This window comes from Manacus vitellinus, unplaced genomic scaffold (assembly GCF_001715985.3).
Source record: "Manacus vitellinus isolate BGI_N305 unplaced genomic scaffold, ASM171598v3 scaffold_63_pilon, whole genome shotgun sequence".
In the NCBI taxonomy this organism is placed as follows: domain Eukaryota; kingdom Metazoa; phylum Chordata; class Aves; order Passeriformes; family Pipridae; genus Manacus; species Manacus vitellinus.
In genome coordinates, this window is record NW_021940711.1 from 1,989,588 (window position 1) to 2,003,246 (window position 13,659).

The 13,659-nt window shown below is 40.4% G+C and overlaps 1 protein-coding gene across 1 annotated transcript in view; it reads right to left on the reverse strand.

Moving 5' to 3' along the window:
- Positions 1 to 561: 561 nt before the first annotated feature.
- The window catches only part of ANO5 (anoctamin 5), a 59,626-nt gene continuing 46,528 nt past the window's right edge, over positions 562 to 13,659 (reverse strand). The window contains exons 14-22 of the mRNA XM_029963795.1: positions 13,188 to 13,262; positions 12,710 to 12,932; positions 10,267 to 10,436; positions 9,565 to 9,662; positions 9,036 to 9,166; positions 7,219 to 7,424; positions 6,257 to 6,438; positions 5,103 to 5,208; positions 562 to 4,296 (exon numbers count right to left, since the gene is read on the reverse strand). Of these exons, the coding sequence (XP_029819655.1) occupies positions 4,075 to 4,296; positions 5,103 to 5,208; positions 6,257 to 6,438; positions 7,219 to 7,424; positions 9,036 to 9,166; positions 9,565 to 9,662; positions 10,267 to 10,436; positions 12,710 to 12,932; positions 13,188 to 13,262 (1,413 nt within the window). The 3' untranslated portion in view covers positions 562 to 4,074. The remainder of the gene's footprint in view (positions 4,297 to 5,102; positions 5,209 to 6,256; positions 6,439 to 7,218; positions 7,425 to 9,035; positions 9,167 to 9,564; positions 9,663 to 10,266; positions 10,437 to 12,709; positions 12,933 to 13,187; positions 13,263 to 13,659) is intronic.

The following is a 13,659-nucleotide window of genomic DNA, read 5'->3' on the forward strand; positions in this document are numbered from 1 at the left end:
ATCATTTCAAGGTTACAAAGGAAATGACCCACCAAGTGTGGCAGGTGACTCTGTTCCCAGAGTTCTGGTACAACAGGAGAGGTGACGTGCTGGGATAAAACCATCTATTGAGAGCAAGTCATAAACTTCAACCCAGATTCCCTGTGGTTTAATCCAAAGCCCTTCACTGGTGCCAGAAATGAGTTTTCAGGAAAATATGTATAGTAAGACTTCACCAGTTGCTTGGGAAAGCTTCAGCTCTGCCATGTCTTCCAGTGTATGTGCTCAAGGCTATTTAAAGTGCATGTATGTGAACCACTTGTGCTGCGTGTGAGAACTGCATGTGGGACTGAGAACTTGAGAAGTCACCTCAGGTCCTGGCACTGCAAGAATAAAAACTGTGCTCAGAGAGTGCAGGCAAAAGCAGCCTGGCTGAAAATGGATCTGTATTAATGTACCATACATGAGCTGCAGGAATCTGTATAAATACACCTCTCCAAGAGGCTCTCTAGGCATTTTGACTTTCAATGGTTCAGCTTCACTCAGAATTCGTGGAATTTGCACAAACAAGTTGACAGCACATTAAAAATAGACACAGCTTTATTGGCCAGATTTAAATCTTATTAAATGTGCATATTAAATGTCAGCTGAATGCAATGTTTAAAAAATTTATTCCAACATTAGTGTATCATATATATCAGCAACATACTTAGCAGACAAAAATGCCACTCGGATTACACAACAGCACAAGTCAAACAAGCAGTACATGTAAAAAGTCAGCAGTACAGTTAGAAAGTCCATCTATTTTCAATCCATTCTGTTGCCTCAAACTGACAGTATTGCATAAAAAAGTAAAAGCATAGTAAGAACATTTTCTGTAAAAAAACAGTATAGTGTCTCATAGTAGCACTCTTCTTTTGCAGTCCTTTGCTTAGAACATACCACACTAAATCTTCCCCAGGTAAAAACCCCTAAATTTTAATTGGAAAAAAAAAAAAGAAATCCCTGATTGTATTACACCTGGAAGGCAATTTTTGGGTTTCTAACTAATTCTAATGAGGCAATCTATTGTTGCTTAAATTACAGTGGTTCCAACACAGAACTCTTTTTATTTTGGTTAAAGAACACTTTTAGGTACCGAAACACATCAAAATGAAATATTCCAATAGTAAGAATCAGCACATCTCCAAACTGATCAGGCCATTTTTCTGACTTTTGTCCCTTTTTCAAGAGCTTCAGCAAATGTACGTGAACCATTACAAACCTAACCATACTGATATCTTTAGTTAGAATACTGCTTAATGACAGGTAAAGGCAAAGTATTATGTAAAGGCTTTTTTTGTTATGTGATGTTAGCTCTTAATATGACAATGAATTTTCTTTTCAACAGTTTCTGTATATGAAAAAGTAATACCATGAAGCATCATGACATATTTTTAAGACATATATATATATTTCTTTTTAAATAAGTTGATCCCAGATTTTGTCCACTTTCTATAATATGATACAACATATGCAAAACATCTGTTTGTATTGTATTACATAGCAAGTGGTCTGAAAAAGATAAGTTTGAAAGAATCACAGAGTAGGAGTCAAAACATAATTCAGATTCAGGGTCTGCATGCAGGGCTTCTGCATATCAATGCTGTGTCCCAAGGTATTTCCTTGCTTTCCTCCATTTTGCTTTTAAATAGCATTGTTCATTCACAACACACCTCTTTTGCTGACATCTTTTCAAGTGTAGTATATTAGGACACTTTATTACCTGAAGAAACTAATGTTCCATAAGCAGAAACAGTGCATTTAATGCTGAATTTCCAGATTTGTTTGCAGCTTCAATCAGATTGTACGTTTTGCATAGAAACATCCTTTAGCATCTCATCACCTTTCTGTTTGAAGCAACTGTTTGCATTGCTAACAGTAGCAAAACCATGACATCTAAATTAAGCAGTTTAATTAACAGTATATGTGCAGGAAGCAGCACAGTGCTTTCCTTGTGCAAATCGTGGTGTTGGATATGTAATTATGGCGAGTGATACTCTTCTTTGGCTTACACACTAAGCAGCAGAGCTAATTTATTTACACATGCATTCCTCTAATAAATCCACTACAAAGATATCTGACTATTCAAGAACATGGGTCAGTTCATGATGAACATGAGTTGCCAACGAGCTTGATTGCTCAAGCAAACTTAGAGAACGAAGGTGAATAACTTACAGGAACGAGAAATGTACACCTGCATCATCTCCTTGACTGGCAGCCAAACCAGGGGATGTCTGCTCGAGGTAGGCACTTAATGTTAAACCTTGAACAGCTCCACTCAGGACACTGATTTAAAACTGTTACAACATTAAGGTTACTCACCAAGAACTCCAAGGTTTGCTAAAACAACATACCTTAAGCTGTGGTAGTAGTAAACAGTACAGGATTCGGCTGATGTGGAATACAAACCTCAATTTTTTGTGTGTATACTTGCAAGGAAGTATAACTTTCAAAGTGCAAATAGAGTAAAATTTTCTTATCTTGTCTAGCTTGTGTACTTCAGCATGAGAGAACTCAGCTACATGTTACTTTAACCAAGCCATCTAGGCCTGAAGTGCTCTCTGGAACAGTTCACATGGCACTGAAGCAGGAGTGTGCCAAGGCAGGTGTGGTTTGGCTAACACTGAACAGCTCTGTCTGCAGGTTCACAGGTGCCTGCAAAGCACACTTTGGAAATAGGCACTGCCCAGCAGAGATAATTTTCACACCTTTTGCCAGATGCAAAGAAACAAGGCACTAAGCGTGGAAGCGTTGATATGTTTTAAATATACAGCAAAATCATAAAAATGCCTAAAATGCTTCAAATTAGAAAATGAGGGCACATTCATAAACAGCTGGAAGCTACTTTGCACAAGTAGTTATTATACATTTATAAATTCAGTAACTTTGTAGAAAAGCCCCATAACAAAACAGAAAAAAATACCCTTCTTAAAGATTAAAAATAAAAAAAACCAAAACAAAAAGAAAAGAACAACCCCAAAACCCCAAGCTCCTATGTATAAGGACAATAACAGCATAAGCACTGATTATCCAGCCTGCTTAAAATCCTTTGTATAAAAGTCCAAGAACAAGCCATCCAGCCAGATCATTTAGTGTGGTGCCCAGCTCCCAGCCCACTGCCCTGTGCAGTCACACTCCACAGCAGGCACCGAGTACAGACACACAGCTTTAGCCCTTTGCTGGCATTCACAGAGGATCCAGACAAATAAATAAATAAAGGAGCAGCTTTGGCCAAAACTGTCAAACGTAATCTTCCGAAAATGGCAGGTTTTGAGAGTGAGAAGTAAAATAACTGTACTTCTCCAAACTTGACACGTATTTTCAAAAGCCACCGCAATTAGATGATTCCACAGTATCGACATTTAAAGAGCAAACTCTTTGGCAAATTATATCTTTATAAAAATAAATTATGGCTTTTTGTTTACTTCGCATTAACTGAATTCTATGCCTATAAATAATTCCAAGTGGAATTAAGCCAATATAAATTTAAAAAAATCAGTTCCTTCTACAAAACATATAGAAGTTCAAAGCTGCAAACCAATGTTTCATAAGACATAGTGGATATAATAAAAAAAAAGCCCTAAATCCTAACCCTTGTATCAGGAGTGTTCTCCTATTTAAATGATCACATAACATAATAGTAATTCTCAGCATTTTCCACAGAGCAGTCCTCTATGATATCCCTTTCATTCAGCTGGGATATAGCCTGGAACTTTGCAGTTAGCAACAGGGGGAGGGCTTGGTGGTAATGACCTTATCATACCCTGTGAGCCCTTTGAGGGTAACAGTCCCTATACCAGGAGTCCAAATTCTAGGAGTACAGGATTACAGTTATTAGTCAAAGTCACGGGTAAATAAAAACCAGTGCTGAAGTCAAACAGTTGATTTTCCTAAACCTTGAAAGCTCAGTAAAACTTTTAAAGAAAAGTCTAAAACCTTTGGACTGAAAGTGAAGGATTGAACTCTCCTACAGCTTTCAACATGACGCATACTGAGCAAACCACAGACAAAAAAAGCCAAAATGAGCTAAACCCCAAACAGCTGGTTTCATGGCTACATTGCTCTGGATAACTCCATTCTCCCTTCCGTGGCGATGAACTCTTTCTCTGTGGCTCGTTTATCACCTTGACACAGTCTCTCCTTCAGTTTTTCAAGTTCATACTCATGTAGGATTTTTTGTGTTAAATACTTTTCACGTTTGATCTTGGCTTTCACATCTGCAGGGACATCAGGAATCATCCACGCTACGAAGAATTTGACGATGAATACAACATGCTAAAAAAAAACAAACAGAAGTAACAACTCATTACCAAACGAAACACCTTTTGTTTTATCTAACACCAAAAAGGTCACTTTCTCTTCACAAAGAGAATACATTTAATTTGGCTGTCCTGGAACACTACATAACACCAAGCTAACCCATATCTAAAATGTGCATGAAGATTAAAACACATCCATTTACGCAGAAATTTTAATTCCCAACCATTAATGGGAAATTAGCAAGCCCAAGAGGGAAGTGTCAGGGTCTGAATCTCAACTCTGGCTTTCTAAGTTCCCTGTGTGGTTTGTTAGACAGTTCACACAGCCGTGTTGATAATGCTCAGCTACTGAGAGCTGATAAAGCACAGCAGGAAAAGGGCTGAGAAGAGCACTTTAACTACTCCCTTTTCCCTTCATAACTTGCTCAACAGTGGCTTAACACTGAAGTGCCAGTTACCCAAACTATTGATTTAGCTATTTTTAGCCAATATACATCACTGCAAAATACTTTGTGAAAGTGAGACAAGTGCTAGTCCGGGTGGTTCACATCTCTTCCACCTGTATAAAGACCTTTTTTATTTTGCTGGTGATTTTGATCAACATTAGCAGTCTCCTCAGGTGTTTTCACTGCTCCTAGTCTGAGGTTAACTTGCTGAATTGAAAGGCCCAATAATAGTAATCATTTAGGACATGAGTACTTGGTATTACTTAGATAAGAAATTATTTCATACTCCCAGCAATCCTATTTTCTGTAACACTATTAACTATCTAGAGAATCTATAAGGTACCAATTTCTGAAGGAAATTTTGCAGGCAGCTTACCTCCATGATAATTATAAAGGCCAGTTTTGCAGCAAGAATGTGCCAGAACTGCATGCTGTGTAAGTATTTCCTCTCATGATCTGGAGGATATCGATAGTCTCTGTACCTGTTGGAATGACAGACATGCAAAGGTGGAATGTCACAGTCAGCCTGGGACAGACTACAAGCTTAGTGACACTTACAAGCAAATACAGCTGTCACTTAAGGAACCTTTTCTTGTTTTAAATGGTCTGTTTCCTTTTGCAGAAAAAGGTTGCCTCTCAATTTGTTTCTTTCTTTTGTTTGCCTAAACACCCTCACATTCACAGCAACAGAGCAGAGATGAGGATGTGCCATGTGTGACACCCGGTACATGGGTTACTTGTTTTTCAGACAATGATCAAATAAAACAGGACAGTGATGGGATGTATCACATGGTAATGGACATGTATAACTGTGACAGGCTGTGGACTGGACAGAAGCAGGGTTTCATGGAAGGACAGTCCTGAGTAAGTGTTCTACACCATCACACAAATGTAGCTGCTTCTGAAAGTGCTGAGGTGGTCGGTTTGGGGTTTTTCAGTTTGAGATTTTTTATCACCAAGTCAATACTCTTCTTTTACCATGGGCTTCTCCAAAGCTCTTTCATGATTATTCCAGAATCTCCAGCGCTTCTCGTATCGAGAAGGGACTGTTTTTAAAATGAAAGCAGGACAGGTCTGATCATTGGTGTTATCAAGCAAAATAAGGATTGACTTAAAAGACCATATCTTGTTTTCCACTTTGGAATCTAAAGATCTCCTTTATGCTGCTTCCTTGTCCACTGAGGCAGCCTGGAAACCTTTGAAAATATAGGCTGAAGTTTGATACCTTAGGGACATAAATCTCCTTCATCACTCAAAAATCAACAGTTTAATTAAGTAAACAAAAAAAAAGCAGGAAGTATACTAGCAGTGAGACTCTCAGTAGTGATTTTTTTTGAGGTGATGTTTTTTGTTACTGGCTTGAGCTCTTACCACCTCAAGCACTACCTTGTTCATAGCCTAAATATTACCTCTCACACTTTAGAATGATCAGAATGACATAATTTAATTTCTAATGGACTACTCAGATTTGCTCTGATTTTTTATGCTGAATTCTAAATGAAGTGATAAAATATTTATTATTACACCAACCTGCATATAAGAAAGTTTTCTGGATTCTCTTTAGGTTTGTTTCTGCCAGGAAAATCTGAGATTAGAAACACTGACAGACTGTTGTTTATGTATCCAGACATAGGTGAGTCTTCATTTTCATAATAAGCATAGTAGTACACTAAACGAGGGATCATATCTGATGTGAATGCCACAATAAATGCCTGAAAAGAAATTGGAAAAAGAAATTAAGAAAGCGGCACAAAAAATTTGTGAGCAGATTCATAAAGGGGTTGTAGTTCTGTCACCCTGGCATTACCCTGAATATTTTAAGGAAGGGTAAGAAGCACGATTAGGGCACTTGGTAAGAGATGCTGAGTGCAGCTTCAGCACATTTTGACTCGAAACCTGAGATACTGAAAGGGCAGAGGGGTCTTGCTCCTTAGGCAATACCTGCAAGTGGGTTTGTTGCCTAAAATACACTAGAAAGAGGCGTTTCTCTTGCTCAGCAGTCTCTTTACAGTATGCTTTAGATGAAACACTGGCATAGCATTTAGTTTCCAATTTGTGAAGAGGAGCCACTGCTCCCACAGGGGCATCCAGAAGCACCCAAATGAGCAGAATTCCCACAGAACAGGCCTCATAGTGACAAGGACAAAAATGCATCTCACCCAAAGAATTCATCCACCTTTCCTGTCCCCTATAGTCCCCTCTGGGCAATCACTGTGGTTCATCAGACTAAGCCTCTGACTGGCCTATGCCATTCCAAAAGGCTGGAAAACACAGACAACTGAATGAAAGATCATGGTCCAAGGAAACGTGGATTGGGAGCTGCCCGTTGTCCACACAAGGAGAAGCCAAACCACCCAAATGGTTTGATGATATTTCTGTAGGGCAACGTGACAGTGCTGATGGAGGAGAAAAAGCATCAGCTGATTTTTAATTCTTCACATTTTGAGTACCTGGAAGAATGAGTGTTGATGTAGCACAGTTAACATACTCACATTAGTGACAACAGACAGGATGGCCATTCCATTCAGGATTTCCTGCCAGACCCCTATGCTGTGTGCTTTCGCAGCCACAGGTCTCCTGTACTGGGTGGTTAACTTCCAGGAGTCTACTCGAATCTCCAGGATATTGTTCATCAGAGCAAGAAGGGGAGCCAGGGGAAAGGATGCCACGAAGAGAGTAATGAATCCAAACTGAATGACTGCAAGGGAGAAAAGGAAAAGTGTCAAAATCTGCCCCTACAAAAGGGGCACCTCGCCTCAGGGTGACGAGGGACCGCCACTCACAGACAAATGGCAAACTTCTGCCAGGCTGCACAGCAAATCATGTGCAGCCCTGGCCTGAGCCAAGTGACAACCAGCCCCAGCCCCAAGCCTTCTGCAGTCTCTTCAGGCTGCCATTCAGCAGCAGCCACAGGAACAGGCATTTGGGTCCTGTGAAATGCTGCTGCCAGCAGTGCTGGGTACCAGTTCTTCCATGGTGCTGCAGTTCTTGTATGAGTGGTGTGTAAGTGTTGGGCAACTGGGATGAACTTATACATCAAATTTCTCAATTATGAGAGATCAACAAGGTAGTCTTCTTCTCCTGCAGTTTGTACAGAGCAATCCTGTTCTCCTTTTACTTATTAACTATACTCCTAACTGGAAAAGAGGAAATACTTTTACTTTTATCATAACTTTACCTCCACCTATTGGTACTGATTTAGTCAAAACTTTCATACCAATTCTGTATGCAATAGTTCCACTGGAGAGTTTTAACATTAGTTTAAGAACTGCAAATAAAATACACAAATGATCCTTTCGGATATTACCAAAATTAAATATCTTAGTGCAGAGCCAATAGTGCCACTATATTTCAAAAACAGGAAATAGAATATTTTTTATGGTTTAGGCAGTGGATAAAAATAAATTCCCATACACCAGTCATCAGCTCTTCCATGATTTCAGTGATGAGTTCTTCACCTTGGACAAGCAACAAAATTCCTATTAGCTTAGCAGCCCCAGGACAACAGTGGAGCACACTGGTTCAGTTGATTCTGGAAGAGCAAGGGCATGGCTGACAACACTGACTGTTCTGAGTGTATTAATTTCACAAGATCACAGCCTTGTATGAAATTAATTGTTAAGTGACAATAACAATGCTAAACATCTCTAGAACATTTATTTCTGTAGAAATCAAATAATACAAAGGTCCACTTTTCAACAAAATGTGTCTTCATAATAGACAAATATTAATTTTTTTAAAGTGCCTTTTAGCTTTGGCTTGGCTTCAGTTTTAGTTTCAGTTTCTCAGGTTTAGTAAACTGATGTTATATGCCAACGTGTTCCCCTCACCTTTGGGAAGCACTGCTCCATCACCAAGCTCCCTCTGCTGGACTGCAGGGAAGCACTGATCAGTGCAAAACCTAAAGCTGAAGGGATTCTCCCTGAGCCAGTTCACAGATCTCATGTCTGCAGTACCCATCCTTACAGCATATCTGGCACTCATCCCATACTTAAAATTTCCACTACATCAGCTAAGAGTATGCTTTGGAACAAGAACAGAACAGACACGGAGGCAGCTGGCTGCACTGAGAACAATGTTCCCTGTTCAAATGAGGGAAACAAACAGTCTTTGCAGTGTTTCTGTGAAATTCCCTGCAGTTCAAGATGCAAAGACAGCTTTTTTTTTTTAATTAGGCTGACCTATTTAATGATTTCCAGCAGTTAAGCAGATGAATCAACCCATAACAATGAATTGAGAAGCTATTTTTTTGAAAGTGTCAGTACAAGGTGTCTTGTCCTCAATTCCAAATGTGTAATTTTAAACTTACCCATTTCTAAATATTCATAGAACAGGCCTAAGGCTCCAAATGTCTGCAGATCATGGTCTTGCTCCCAGCGACTGTATAAATTTTCAGGATTATTTCTGGCTTTCCGACGACCCCACCAGTTACAAATCCAGCTGCATGTGCAGAGAAAAGTTAACAATGAGTGAGGCAGATCAGATTAGCTCAGTTGGTTAGAGCATGGGGCTAATAACACTGAGTTTGTGGGTTTGATCCCTGTATGGGCCATTCACTCAAGAGCTGGGCATCGATGATCCATGTGGGTCCCTTCCAGCTCAGAATATTCTGTGAAATCTGTGAAGTCTTCCCTTTCTCTGAGCAAGCAATGTGCTTTTACAAGCATAGCTTTCACAGGAATAGGTCAAAAGCCTCTATGAAATTAGTCTACTTGTCAGAATGTGTGCCTGATTTACAGAATTCTTAGTTTCTTCATATGGCAATGCTTGTTATCACTCCTTCCAAGAACTTCCTCTGGCTATATAAGATGAGCACCTCAGTGGAAGAGAGAACTTACGGTACAAAGGCCTCTTGGATATTGCCCCAGATCTGTTTGCCAGCCATGACTATGGTGAGCTGTGTCGTCAGTTCTATCAAGCAGCCCGCAGGGTCACACTGGGGGAGACAACCCGGGGGTTAATGGACACCAAAAATGGGCATTACCCAGATAAACCATATTCTGCTACTGCATAAACCAAAGAAAGGAGTTCTCAAACTTGTTAGGACAACACTTAATTTCCAGTTGGGCTGCCAGCTGAGCTACCCTCCCAGGAAGGCTGTTACAGAAGGGCTTCCAGTGCTCAAAGCGTGTGATAAAACACCCACCAAAACACAACCACCATTTGAAGACAGAGTAATTCAGAGATGCTTCAGCAGCAGGATCTGCATGTGGTCCCCACCCCTCAGCCCCAGCAAGGTGAATCTGTGGCTCTCAGTGAGCTCTCAGCACCAGACTTTTTTTTTTAAGAGCTAAGGTGAGAGACCTACTGATATTTCAGGAGAACTGGGGCCGAGGAAAGCTTTTTGATTTTTCACTCTTGTGACTGACAGAGTTTCACAGCTTGTGTTTCCCTGACAGCAGGAAGAGTCCTTGGAAGCCCCACCATCAGCCTCAGGATAGCCAGCTGAGGTCCAGCTCAGTTCAGACCAACCCTGCAGTTGGGAATTTATGATTGCATGGGTTGAAGGGAACAATCCACCTTAATCAAGGAAGTCTTACCTCTTCATTTCTCCAGCGATTAAACATGTATGTGTAGGCACCTGGGTAACCAACAAACTTCCCTTTGAAGAAGGCCACGTAGAAGCAGGATGAATAGTAGTTGACAAACTGGAACAAAAACATTTTCATAGTGAGCCTGTTCTCATACTCCATATGAGTTCTGGGGATCTCTGTGAAACCAGAAAACAGTAATGTTATTCTCCTTTATTCCCTTTAAAAGGATACAGATTCATAAATATTCATAATGCACTAGTGATGTGAAAGGAAAAAAAAAAAAGGAAAAGAAAAACACCTACAAGTATTTCATCAGATGAAGTTCCTGCTCTCAGACACTCTACCCTTAATTTACAGTGCAATGTTTGGAGTAGGCAGGTAAAGGAAATTCATGTTTTAAATTTTTATAAGCTTTAATTTCCACTTCTTTGTACTGTCCACTAGCACTTGTCCCTTCCCAAATATTACACTATTTTAGGAGATCCAACGTGAATTTCAAACAGTAACTACCAGGGTCTCCTGTAGGATGAGAATTTCACTGTTAGCAACACACATGATTATTTTTTTTCTTTGTAGTATAGAAGTATGTTACAGTATTTTTTTTTCCAAAATGCTGTATGTAACACTGAAATCAGCAGAAATTGGATGTGCCTCTGAAAGATGAGTCTCATAATGGGGGGAAGAACAAGGAAGGGTACAAGCATCTTGATGGTATCGAACATCACCAAGCTTAGGATTTTACTGCCCCTTGTGCTCATTGTCCATCACATTTATATTTTTAAAGGTAGCAGGAAGCCCTAAGCACATTGCTGTTAAATGTTCAGTTAAATGATAACATATAATCAATTCAAGTTGGGAAACAGGGGAAGAAAATACACTACAAGCATTCAAATCCCTCTGAATTGGTCAGGACCTGGCAGACATGTTGAACTCACCTGCCTTATGGTAGAGTTATTTTCCACATCTGAATAAACTGATGGTTGCAAGCTTGGTGTAGGTTTGTATGCCATAAGAACACAAGGTACTTCCAGGGAACCTGGCACGGGAGTGTGTGGCAGAGGAGGCAGCACTCAGTGTGCCTAGGCTGCAGCTCCTTAAGATATTTGTATTTTCACTGAGCTGTTCAAATTATTGATGCCAGGCATACAAAACGTTCAGAGCACCAGGGGCAGGTTGTACCTGCAAGTCTGAACACCAAATCTGGCCTAACCTTTCCAAGAGTTGCAGAGTGAAGAAGGTCTGCCCAGAGGAGGGCAGCAGCCCCACACAAGTAACCCAGGACCACAGCTAGTGCTGGCACTCAAGAAACTAATCCTCCACACTTGCAACCAGCAAAATAACACTGCTGAGCCTTCATGCCTATAATTCTTGCGCCTCAGGAAAGAAAGATAAAAAAATTATGATTTTCCCTTTGTTTCTGTGTTTGCTATGGGCATTTTTATTTATTACTTGTTCTGTTTCTGCTTGGTCTAATTTGGCCAAGTGAGATAAGCAATACAGATCACAGAGAAAAGAGATGGTCCATGATAAATCAAAAGAAACCAAATGAAACATCCCTTTAAGTTTCTACAAGAAACACCTTTCAATTCTTAACTCCACTTGCAAGACCTCATTAAAAAAAAATAATCACCCAACTATTTTTATGACAGCTGTACAAACTACAAGCACCTAGTATTTTCAGCTCTCCCTCCCAGGCTGAATATTCTGCATTTCTTTTCTTTCTATAAAACATCTGCAGGGACTTGTACATCTAAATCATTAAGGAAAAATCAAATCAAATAAAATATTTAAGGAGGGCTTAGGGAAGGGTATTCCCAGCATGCAAGCAAAAGTCAAATATAAAATCTGCTACAGAAGTAGTTGATCCTTCTGGGCCTGCCTGCCTGCAGGCTATGCTACCAATCTTAGGCACAGCTCCTCATCCTGCTCAACCTCTGCCTTCCACCTGTGTAACTCCAACTCTGAACAGACAGAGCTAAGGGAAACAGCACTCAGGAAAAAATGACAAATGTACTGTCCTATCCTATCCCTCACCCTCCTTTCTTTCCCCCCAAACTAAGAGTCATGATTATTTAGTCTTTTTTCCTTGTAAAGATGGCTGTGATCTGTTTTTAGAAATATATCTACAGGATTTCTAATTGAAATACTGGCAGATCAAGACAGTCTGAGATTGCTTTGGTGACTCTAATATAATACAAGATAATTATGTTCAGATCTGTGATTGTCTCTGTGGACTAGTTTTAATATAAGCAAACATTATACAAAGAGAAACCAGGTTATGAGAACTACTGAGATGGAGGGAAAATGTTCTGTGTGGCTGTGGATACACCCAAGTCATTGCTGCAAGCTGCTTCTAGCTACAATGCTCCCACTGTGCCTGAGTTGAGAACAACGACGGGTTCTACCTTCAATGATTCCCAGAGTTTTGTCTTCAAGTACCTCTGCTTACCCATATCAGTAATCCAGATGGCTATTCTCTCATAGAAGAAGTTCAGGATCATGATGATGACAAAATTGAGGCACGAGGCTGTGACTGAGGTCGCCAGCTGAGGGGTCAGCAACCCGCTGATGGGCTGCAGGGTCTGGGTGTTCTCCATGAGGCTGGCGAAGGCCGCGTACACCGCCAGGCGGTACACGATCACGGCGATCATGCTGGCTATGATCAGAGACACCTGGGAGAGGGACACACAGCTCAAATTGTTGTGTTAGGCACGTTAAACCCAGTGAAATTATTTTGTAGGTGCGTTAAACCCAACGAAATTGTTTTGTCAGCACGGGAAAAGCAGACAAACTAATACTGATAGTTGAAAAAAAAAAAAAATGCAGAAGAACACGGACTCATAGAAATGGAGGTGGAAGGGACAAGTTAGATTAAACTGTCAGCAACTCTGACATATGTTAAAGCAACGATTCAAAAAGATGCTCACCCAGAACAACACTGTAGTTCCTGAGATGCAGAACCGCACAGCCTGGCTAGTTAAAGGCAAATAAGGCTCCATCTCCTGAAACAGTCAAGTAGAAGACAGTTCATCTTATTCCAACATCTTATTCCAACATCAAGCAGCACACAGAGCTCTGATCAGCCGTGTGAAAGTGCCCACATCCAAGGAAAACCACTCAGAACCCCCCTCACTCTCAAAAATGGCAGACAGGACATGATTTTGAATGTGTTGGGGCAGGGGGCAAAAAGATTAGGACAGAAGTGGCCATAAAACTGCTAAAAGTAAAGACAGTACCTGGAAAGAACGGTTAAACCTTTGCAAAATCAATCAGCAGCTGAAGGAAAAAGACCAACTTCATGAACTATCACTGTAAGGCTAGGTCAGTCATACAGCTTTGAGTCCAAAACTCGGCTCAAGGTTTGTAAAGTCTTCGTGCTGAGGATTCTTGAAATTGTCA